This window comes from Atta colombica, unplaced genomic scaffold (genome assembly GCF_001594045.1).
Source record: "Atta colombica isolate Treedump-2 unplaced genomic scaffold, Acol1.0 scaffold12, whole genome shotgun sequence".
In the NCBI taxonomy this organism is placed as follows: domain Eukaryota; kingdom Metazoa; phylum Arthropoda; class Insecta; order Hymenoptera; family Formicidae; genus Atta; species Atta colombica.
In genome coordinates this window covers 7271832-7283916 of record NW_017259206.1, presented here as the reverse complement: position 1 = coordinate 7283916, position 12085 = coordinate 7271832, and the positions used below count along the sequence as shown (strand labels likewise).

Below are 12085 nucleotides of genomic sequence, written 5' to 3'. Positions count from 1 at the left end.
ATTTATACTTTAATTTAATAGTTAATTCCTAAAAAATCGATTCCTTTTATATAAATTTCTGTCTGAAGTCTATAATTATTTCAAAACCAAAATATATACGTGTTGTAAATATATATAAAAAGTAACAACATCAAAGAAGTTGAAAAGCATTTGTGATTACCCTAAGGCGTTCATAGAACCAAGTTCTGCAAGCATATTTTTTATGAATGAATTACCGTGTATTCAAACTGCAGTCTTGTAATTTTTCTACACTTTCTACCAAAATCTTGTCTTATATATCTGCAGTGGCACATGCGCGAACAACGAGGCGCAGGAGGTAAAGCCTAGTTTTCAGTCAGTCGGCCAAGAACCGTCGAGGAGCTCGAGTTGTATACAAATTTTGGTGCTCGCGATACACACGAGGTTTCAGAAACTACCATAGGCTGACAGAAATCGCGTCTGATTTATGGAAAATAAGAACCGCAATACTTCTGTGTTACAAAATGCGTCAATCACTATAAAATTGATTGACAAAACATAAAACTGGCAAATCTTTTCTGCCAAACTGATTAAAATGGAAACTCTAGAATAAATCAGCAGAATAATGTCTCGAATTTTGCACGTGAAAAATTTACATGTGAAAATGAGACGTCGTGCACAGCCATAATTAATTGCAGTCTAAACCGAGGAAAGAGGCTCGATTCTGAAAGTTCAATCGTGCGAAGAAATCCAAAGAAAACACAAACGTGACACGATTGAGAGACGTGAGACCGACGAACTTGAGTTTACTCAAGTGAGTGAATTTCCGGGGATATACGCTATGTGCTGATAACAGAGAGAAATCGATCTTTAAGCATCTCCAATTCTGACTTGCACTTGATGGAAAATGTACATCTTTAAATCAAATACTTAACAAAAGTGTAATTAATTAACAGAGATATTTTAAATATTATGTGTATCGTTTAAAAAAATTAGTGACTCTGATTTATCGTAATTTGCAAAAAATATTTAATAAAGAATAATTTTTAAATGCAAATCAATTTTTCTTTAATTCGAAATCAAAACTTTGTCAATTATATTTAAGAAAATTGCAGATTAAACTATCAGAAATTCCATGGAGAATGTCTCAAACTTTTATACCAAAGTAGTGTAACATATTTATTTACAAAGATGCTAACACACGAAGCATGACACGTCAAATTGCCGAACGTGTTCGGAGGACTCAGAAAGGATTCATTATTAGTTTCGCGGAATTTAGTGTGCACACGGGTTCCTGTGTCTCCAACTAGAACAACGAGGAGAATACACGAAGTTATCCAAGCATGAACAAGGGAAGATCCGGTGCGACGGCTACCCGGAAAATTTTCATAAAGTTCACGTCACAAGGATTTCTCGTTTAATAAGTTTCTAGGTATGTTAAATGTCCGCTAATTAATATCAGCTAGAATTGTGGCAGCTCGGGTATCTGTCTCGAACATATTTTATTTACGCGAGTCATATATTGTATATGAATATATCAGAATGTGAAATAACTGACCATTATTGCGGTTATGTCAACATAATAATAATAATTATAGAAATTAATATTATATGTTTACAATTGCAAACTACAATTTAAAATTATTTAAAAAATTGTTTACCATTATAAATATCATCATTAACATCAATAGTTATGCATATTATAAGAGATACTTATTCGATTTCAAGTTATACATTATTAAAATTTGTATGAAATAATATTGATATCTAAAAATTAAATTAATGTAAAATATATAAAAGTATAAAATATAAAAAGTATAATTTTATGATTTTACAAAAAAAAAAAGTTATATTTTTAGAACATCAAGATTCTCTTTAAAAATTCCAATTTATTAAATTTATATTTTTGATATTTCATTACATTGAAAAAATGTTTCATATATAATTATATATTATAATTACATATTGTGACATATTTATTTCATATAAAATTATATACATATAAAGTATGTCCATCATATATATGTATATAATATTTTTTTCTAGATAGTTGTAAATATCAAAATAAATCAATAGAATTTAATTAATCCTTTTTCAAGCATACATCTTTAAAGTTTACTTTGAATTATTCGCGTTTGTATACCCATCCTGCGTTTTCACATGACTTCGTGTTTGACTTGTTATCCAAAAACTCTGCCAATTGTACGAGCTTCTGTTCACACTTCACAGTATGACGTATCGACTTTCGATACCCACACCCATTGCTGATTCATGACTGCAAATAGTTCCGACAGGGACACACTCCTTGCAGCATTATCTAACGTCACATGCTATGACGCTTAATAAGCGAGATATATATAAATGGTGGATCATTTCCAGATTGAAAAATTGCCTTTTTATTATAAGATATTACTTCTATCTCGTAAAAATCATAATGTTTCCTCAACGTTGCACGGCAATGCATTTGTCAATTTTATTTCGCTAATATTTTTCTAAGAATGTATACGAGAATGTCGAGTCACGTAATGTAGATATCGCAGATTATAACACGTGCGAGTAATATATTAAATATATCGTAGATAGAGATTTTTCATATAAATCGTTTTCTTTTTTTTACGTTTTGTTAGATAGCCTGCTCTTTGCAAGAGGGAATTGCCTATTACCTGGTGTCATTATAATGACCACCATTACGTTTAATTAAAGTAGATAATTCCAGCAAAATAATATTCAGTGCGTCATTTCTTACATTTTTATGATCCGTTATACACGATATTGGAGCCGTTTAATGGCGATCGTTTATAAAAGAACTGGCAGGTGGTAGAAATCCCGTCTAGATAGGAACTAAATTCCTATCTAGATAAGAGTTGAATTCCTTTTAAAAAAATGGAATCTAATCTGGAGGGTCACCCTCGTGATGGAAATTAGTGGCCCGAAACAAAGTGGCGTATCAATAGATAATTCAATTTACTTTGCAACGTATGGTAACTTGTCGCACGAACGATTCCTATCAACAAAAAAGACAAGAGGGTTCTGGCGAAATGAAAACAAAATAGATTTTAAGAAACAAAAGAAAAAAATTTTAAAAAAGGGGAAAAATAACGTCTCTTGTTTCAACTTTTTGCTGTGCTGTTACAATATAAGCGCTTTATTTTAACGCAATGTTTTTCTTGATAAAGCTCGGGATCCTTTACACGTGATAAAAAAATCAATTTTTAATGTACATGATTGCCACGACAAAAAAAAGAATAAGAAGAAAATTTAATAGCGTGAAAACTTCGCGCTAATGCTATCGGAATTAATTCAATTTTTATTCTTTCATGCATTTAATAACGTAAATAAATAATGATTAATGATGTATTTTAAGTTTGTAATTCAAATAGAGCAAATGAATATATCCGAGCATAGAAATTAGCTCAATGGTCTAATTTAGATGTGGCCGGACATATCTAATTTTGTCTAAACATCACTTATCTTGATATATAGTACATGTATACGAATTACGCGATAACGCAAGTATAATTTATACCTATTTGTCAGAAATGACGTGCAAGGATCTGGAATTATATTTTACGCACAAATTATCTTGTTTACATTTAACTATTTTATATATGCTTAATCATATTAGGTGTAGGAAAAAGTTCGTGACGTTTTTTTAATGCCATCTAACGGGAAAAACGCCACGAACTTTTTCCCACGCCTAATATAATATATAAAATTTATATATATATATAATGTAATTTGTATGTATATAATCATAAACTAAAGATATCACTTTTTATTATACAATGACAAAAATAAAGAAACGCAAAAATAGTTTTAAAAAAGTAAATAGATAAAAAAGATTAATTGAATTTTGACTGTAACACAACACCTCCTCTTGATACACAGAACACCAAATTAATTGCAAGGCAACTTTTTTGCTTTCAAGCCGCGCTGCCGAAACTTTCATAGAAAAGCTAAACGTATTTTCTGGATTCCAAAAAGCATCGAATCAACCAAGGATTGCCCATATTTGTCGAAGAGGAATGATACGATGCCAGGTACGATACTCTAAGATTCAAGTTTCGTGTCTCGTTAACTCCGTGACCCCTCCTTCGCGATCAGATAACTTCAGATAAAATTTCATTCGTACGAAAATCAAAATAGCAGAAACCCCAAAAAATCGAATACGAGATACCACGATTTTATTATGACTGACGTAAAAAAACATAAAAATATTCTTTTTTATGAAATTCTTGTATTAACATCATCCTCACGGTTTGTCAGAATTACAAAATAATAAATATATTTCATTATCAAACTTTCATCGACGCTTAAGAAACATTTCAAAACATTTGATAAATAGAATCTATTAACAAGTAAACTTTATGCACGAGATGTGCAATAAGTAAGAAACTTCGTGCTTGGCAAGAAAGTTAGTAACGTAGAAACCTATGTTCTTGACAAAACATAATATTCATAAAGGAACTTATAAAAGAGAGCATATAATATTTTATATATAGTTATACATATATTGGGTTGTCCGGAAAGTTCATGTTAACTAACCTATATAATTTAATAAATGTATACTAAAAAATTTGAATTTTCTGCGTTTCAATTTTCCTTCAACATCGGCACGAACTTTCCAGACAATCCAATACAATTATTTTTCGCATCAATTTTTTGATATATATAATGATAAAGTGTAACTATGTTCATATGTACGTATAGTAGTTCTTTTTCGTACCGTTGGATTTTTATAGTATTGTTACTTTACTATACGTTACTTTTCTAGCACGTTGAATACTGCGCGAGTAGTAAAACCTTTATTACGTCCCTGCACTCTAGTTCTATGTATCACCTCATCTTTATTCCCTTTTATTTTGTTTTTCCAAATGCACAACGAAAAAGCTATTTAAAAATTCCGTATTTCCGAAAAATGTTAAATGTTATAATAATTAAATCCATATTCACACGTGCGGATGCGTACGTATTTTATTCATTCCAGATTTTTCCTTGCAATTCACAGAATTCTATGAATTGCAAGGAAAAAAATCTGAATGAATATCCAGAATTAGTTATGATTTAATAAATATCTAGTTTATTATAGTAAAAAAATGATACGCTGGCAAAAATTGCCGTTATAACTCCTCACATAAATTAGGTATTCATGAGTAAACTGTTATGAATTCTTTGAAATAATTTTGTGTACATATAAATTATGATTTATCCTCTTCGTGATCGTCTTAATGTATTCCTGTTCATTAACAAAACGAGCTCTCATCTGAAATAGTTCATTAAGGTTCTTGTATATAATGAAGCCGCATAATTTCAAACAAAATAATCTACGAGAACTGCTTAGTACAAGTATATACCATAAGTTCACTGTATATATTTCATATATACACTAACTAAAAAATATAACAAAAGAATAAAAAAATATCTAAAATAAAAAATATAAATATTTAATATTTATTATTATATTTAAATATTTTACCACAACATTTGGAAAAAATCAATTTTAAATAACAAATTTAATTATTTCAAAACAGCTATAAATATCTAATTATGTCATTCATTCTAATAAGGATCCTTTGAATTTAATTTTACTTCCTTTCGCTTAAATAATATTGCTTAAAAATATATATTCGCAATTGCTCACATTCTACTGGCGCTGAAGAGCGTTTTCACTGAAGAGCGCTTTCTTTTATGGTGCGTTTCTTTTATGGCCATCTCTTAGATAACTCCCTCAGCCTGTTTAATATCGTAAATCAAATTTAAATGGAATTCTCTTGGCCTAACAGATAAAGCGGTAGACTATTTTGTGTGAATTACATGTAACCCTTTCGCACGTCTTGCACGCGCAAAGCGAATGTAAAATTACCACGCACTTTCCACGTCGGCGATTACCGAAGCATCCAAAGTGCAAACACAATCAAGAACCCCTCAAATTTAAATTCAAATCCAAAAGTATCTATACCGGTAGAAGAGTAAAAAGTTTAACAACTTTGGCTATCAATGCTGAGATATACCTACTCGCAGAATTCTCACATAGGTTTGTAAGAAACGTATGAACAATATTTTGCAACAATCTTTTGCAACTTACTTCTGAACTGTCAGGTGATTGCACTATAAACACTGCTCTGTTAAAACATTATTCTCTGTATCTTTTAATCTTTAAGATTTATATAAAGATTTATATAACTATATAAGATTTTTATTACAAGCAAGATTTTAATTTCATTCACAATCGATGTATATAATTTTCTACTTCTATAACCCTTTTTATTATGGAAAAAATAAATATTTTCTTATACTGATTTCTAACGGAATTGATACGAGCTAGTCGTCAGTAATCAGGGGCTACGAAAGATACTATTATATGCAATTAGCTTGCGCAATTATACGTACTCCTCCAGCAATATTCCGTACTCCGGGAAAGTTGAAACGTATCTCTGACCCAATCTTTAAAACTTGCATGAATGAAAATGTTTAACACATCCTAAAATCTTCCTACAACACGCACCTCGCGAACTTTGGAAATAAATTGATATTATCAACGTTATAAACTCCCAAACTTTTATGGAATTATACAGATAATTTGTCAGGAATATTCTTTAATTTAAAACAGATAAAATGTATTATATATGAAGAAATAACTTTGATATATAAATATTTATTTGTTTTATAAAAGAGTATTAGCGGAAAAATTAGATTTATATATTTCTCATAAATCAAATAAAAACATCAGATACATAGAGGAGAGATAGAAGAACATGCTGTGAAATGTGTCAAACTAAACGTGCGAAAAATTTATGCGAAAAAGAAATCGAACAACATGGATATAAAGTTGTCATAATAATACAATGACAGGTTTTTTTGTTGTAATGTTCTAGCGGACAAGGTCCGCTTTTGAAAGCCAATACTGATCTCTTTATTCCTTTTTGTCGTGTTCCTTAGTTTCTCTCTCTCTCTCTCTCTCTCTCTCTCTCTCTCTCTCTCTCTCTCTCTCTCTCTTTCTCTTTCTCTCTCTCTCTCTCTCTTTCTCCCCCTCGTTTCCGATGTACTCTTATCCTCTGACATGTCCAAAAAATAGATTACCGAAGGGTCTTGTTCCGCTTCCTAGTTTTCAGTAACGACATGAAATTCACCAAGCAGAAAGGAAGATAGTATCCATTTACAGAGCAATATCGAAGGTATTACAATATTTAAAGTAGAGAAACGGAACAAGGATTCTACACCATTCTAAACGTATTAATAGCGAATATTACACCTGTGACTCTCTCATAAGCGTTGAAATGAATTCGTACCCCTTGAAAGAATATTTAAAATATTATCACTTCAAAAATAACGACTGTAAAATTACTTGGAAATTCCTCTTAATTTCATATAAATTTAATAATTTCAAGTAATCGAATTAATTGAAGAACATATTTTACAATTTGAAATTTCATTGCAATTAATCAAAATCATATATTTAATAATGATATAAATAATCATATATTGAATAAATTCCTATATTAATTATCATAAAAATGCTTTTGTAAAAATTTTTTACAATTTTATGTCAACGTATATATCTTCCCGCACAAATGTATCTTAGCCTTATTAGAACATTTCCTTTGTTCTATTTATATTGTTATAAATTTAATATAAAGAAAAAACTTTATTCTATGCTTTATTAAGAATTGATGGATTTTTTATGGTTTAGATTATAATGCCAAAAGAAAAAACTGCCCATTTTATTTGGAGACCCAGTATACGCTCCGTCAAACAAGGATATACATTATAGTACTGAAAGGTCAATCGAAATCGCGGAAAGAAAAGCTCTTTGTTCCTAAAGTACGCTTTCCTAGACACGCTATTTCCTCCGGTTGCATTGCTTTATCTCGATTTACATTAAGATTCGTAGTAGTTTATCCAACAATAAAACGGAATCCCCATTCCTGCATATCATCTCAAATTATATCCGTTTATTTAATTAATCAATCCTACACAAACATATTTACTACAATATTATAATTTCGTTATTAATTAAACACTCGTCAGTCAATGACCTTTTCAAATTAATTTCAATAAATGAATTAATATTAAATATTTTATTTTCAAACTGGTGTTCTCAGTGTAATATAAAATAATAAATTAATGTTTTTGTTATTCCAATAATTTCACAAAAATTCCAAAAATATACCTTGTTAATTATAATTCTACTTCGAATTTTGAAAACGTAATACAAAGCTCTATACCTACCTCAGCATAAAACTACAAAAAATTAACTTATATGTATGTATAGAAAAAAAATTAAATGTTGACAATTAAAAACCACTACATTATTTTTCACTTATAAGATCTTATCAAATATTATCAAATATTATTGCATAACATGCAATAATATTCATTAAATGAACGTAATTTATATTCATGAAATAGATTACTTATGGACTATTGGATGCTTTAGATGCAGCTTTCAACTGCAAGAATGTATTCCCGAAATAGTAATATCACTATTATTGTATTAGTTGACCAACAGTAACGTTATTACAGTAATAACGCTCTATTGTGCTGCAGTCAATATCGTTTCGTAAACTAGCTTCACCAAGTACCGCAGTAAATATAGCGAATAATAGATAATATGCAGTCGGATGGTGATGTCGATAATGGCAGAAAGAGAGCATAGATTGTAAAACGCAATAACCAAATACGATGTAGAAAAATCAGAGCTTTGAGACGAGAGAGATAGAAACAACGAGAATCGGTGGGATTGCAAAGACGACAAATAGATAAATGAAACTATTCGTCGGCTATTATGCGGTGGTTCGTTTCACATCTAGCATGCGATGTCGCTTGTTTCGTTTTCGGTTTTCCATTCTCTTTTCCATTTTGCATAGAGAGAAGAATCATTCCGCGAACAAAATTTTATACAATCACTAAAGCAATAAAAAGAATAACAATGTTATGCATAATGATTCGAATCAATCGTAAAATATCGTGAAATTTATTTAACGATCACACTAGTTTTTTTTTACTACTGATTTGTGATAATGAAAAAGTAAAAGAAATGTAGTTAAAATATAAGATAAAAGAATCTATTCTGTAACTCTTAATGACTATGTAACGCCACAGTTATAGTCGTTAAGAATTGCAGAATAGATCAAAATTATTATAAAATTACTTAGCAAAAATATTAATAAAAATAATATATGATAATAATATAAAAAGTAAAATTATATAGCAAAAATATAAATCATTTGTCACGACCAAATATTTCGTATTTCGTACGAATCGACTGAAACCGAATAAACGTTGTTGTTCACATCGTTGGTTATCGCATTGCATCGAAAGTTCTATTTCCGGGTTCACAGACAAAAAGAGCGAAATACTCTATCTGAAAACGTCAATTTAATAAAAAGCGCAATGATATTGGAACATACAATCGTTGTTCCCAATATAGTTAACCGTTTATTCATTCCCTCTGATATCACTAATATAACAATCGTATCTTCGATATTTGATAAAAAAGGATACAAAGAGAATTCTTTATGTATATGCTCAATATAATTCCGTATAGATAAATACTACAATTTATGTAATTGAAAAATACGTGTGTTTGCCAAAATGTTTAAATTACTTCTATATAACTCATATTAAACGTCAAATTAAAATTAGCGTTAAATTTGAGGACCGTCCACTAAATTTGGCACGAAAAATCTATACAATTTGCAATTCGATAATGAACTAATCCTTCAATTGATATCGAAGAATAGATTCCATGGCAAACAGGAAATTAGATCATATCCCTCGAACCACGAACAAGCAGAATTATTACACAATCGACAGCGTATTATAGTTCATTATGAAAATCCTAATTTGCATCTATTATAGAAGCGTGCCTCGTAGTAATACGAAAGTTTCTTAAACTTCGACGGCAGATTCTACACTTAGTTATAATGAACGAAAAGTTCTCTTCCTAACTACATTTATGAAATTGTTACTTGAGATTGTATTTTGTGTGTAAATGATAGATATTGATATTTATTTTAAATTTAGTATAAAATAAAAAAAAATATATAAACTGAAAGTGTTTTTATGTTTCTTTGCAATGTTGTTTTAATCACATCAAGTGCATGCTTAATAACACTTTTCCATTGACTTTAATTAACTTCAAATATCTTTTCCTCTTTAAAATCTAAAAACGTTAAATTCAATTCGCATCTTTTCGATGCAAATAGCTAAGAAAACTCTCGGAGATATCAGGAATTGTTTCCAACATCTACTTGAAATCGCGGAATATCCTGCGAGAGGCAAAGCTTCGACGTTGTAAAGATGGGTTGAGAAGCTGGCGAAGGAACAAAGAATAAAAGGAAAATCCTCTGAATTCCGAGAATGTTCAAATGTGATGTGAATCGCTGATCTCCCACGATCTTTAGCGTATAATTTATCAGATGTGTCTAACTTTCAATAAAATTAATCATCAAAATTTCTGAGAGATATGCATAAATTTTATAAACGTTATTCTCAGAAAGATGACAATCTCTGACTATCGAAACACAATTATCGGAATCATAATTTATTAAATATATATTCGTACCTATTTTTCATAACTTAATTTATAATCTGCTTTACTGTTACTACAGCACGCATGTAGTCAGTTGTGTGTTAGGTGTCCATTATATTAATTTAAATTTGCATTATTTTTTTCTATATATGTATAATTAAACTATTTTGTATCTCTTATATTTTCAAGCATTGTAAATGTATAAATTATAATGCTTTACAATTTAGTATTTTAATGTTTCTAGAAATTTTTCAGAGTTTTTACATAACCTTTAAAGAAAGATTTATTTTATGTAGAGGCTACAGAATTACTAATTTAAAATGTACTAAATGTATGTTATAAGCTATGTATGTATGATATAAGCTCGGATTTGCACTCCTATTCATTTTCGTTTCATTGATAGCGACGATAAACCTCGAAGAAGATTTTGTAAATTATGGTGCGACACATACATATAAAAATAGCTTCTATTTTATAATTATGTACAAAATACATATTGGTATTACTTCCAAATATACTCAATGTAATAGTGATCTATTGTAGGTGGACAACAGGTGGATTACAATAGATCATTCTCATGATACGCCAACGTGCGATTATTCATTAGATCTTTTGATAATAAATAATGTGCCATCGCAAAAGTGGCGATTTCACATAGCATAATAGTCGTTTTTTGTGACGTCCATATTACGCAGAAAAGAAAGTTTTTTCCGAAAGAAAAAAAATACAATCCTCTGTTGTTAAACTTTGATAATGGAACATCTCTGGCAAGAAAGAAAACTTTTACGTATGCTCAGTAATATTAATATAAATATTTAAATTCGCTAACTAATTATAATTTGAGATCCAGTATATACAGTACAATATAAGCTGAGATCAAGTATATACAGTAAAAACTCCATTATTAATAAAAATTAAATTTTACTAAATTACCGGGAATATGGAAAAGAAAAATGTACAAAAAAATTAAAATAAGCTGTATAAAAAAGTATTTCTCATTTTTCATGCACATTGTTTTCTATTTATTTTATTTTAACATAAAAAAATACAGGTAATTTTGAAGATTAAAATAATAACATATTGCTTGCTCAAATTTATTATTCGTACTTTAAATAAATATTTAAAATATATAATTATATGTAATTTTTAAAAAACATTTTTTTCAAATAATAAGATAGTTTTACAAATAAAAATCTCTACATTCTAATATTTATTTTAATCTAAATAAAAGATTAAGAAAAAAATAAAAGGGTAATAGATCATTAAAATAAAATAAATAAATAACTCACCCCAAGCTTGTTGTGCTGACACTCGATGCTTCTTAAGTCTCCTTCTTTTCTTAGATAGATTAGAGTTTATTGCACTTAATATTCGCGAAAATACAGACAATTACGATCGCGCGATACTTTTTACGGCACTCCCGAACCGATTATTATAATTCAACAATTACGCGATACTTCGTGCAATATCTTTGAATCGGTCACGGATATTAAGGTTTTCTTTCGATAAATTCTATATTAAACTGCAATGTTAATCTGTAACATATAAATGTAAAAAAAAATTATTATAGCAGCGCTCAAAATATTTAATATT

General features: G+C 29.2%; 1 protein-coding gene across 2 annotated transcripts in view; it reads left to right on the top strand.

Annotated features, from left to right (window-relative positions):
* The first annotated feature begins 434 nt into the window (after positions 1-434).
* Positions 435-12085, top strand: part of LOC108694361 — a 35655-nt gene continuing 24004 nt past the window's right edge. Inside the window, exons 1-2 of one of the 2 annotated variants that reach the window (XM_018203788.1) lie at positions 1365-1390; positions 3887-3998. In XM_018203788.1, coding sequence (XP_018059277.1) covers positions 3992-3998 — 7 coding nt within the window. In that variant the 5' untranslated portion in view covers positions 1365-1390; positions 3887-3991. Of the gene's footprint in view, positions 1391-3886; positions 3999-12085 lie in introns of both variants that reach the window. The other variant, XM_018203789.1, reaches the window with a different exon arrangement.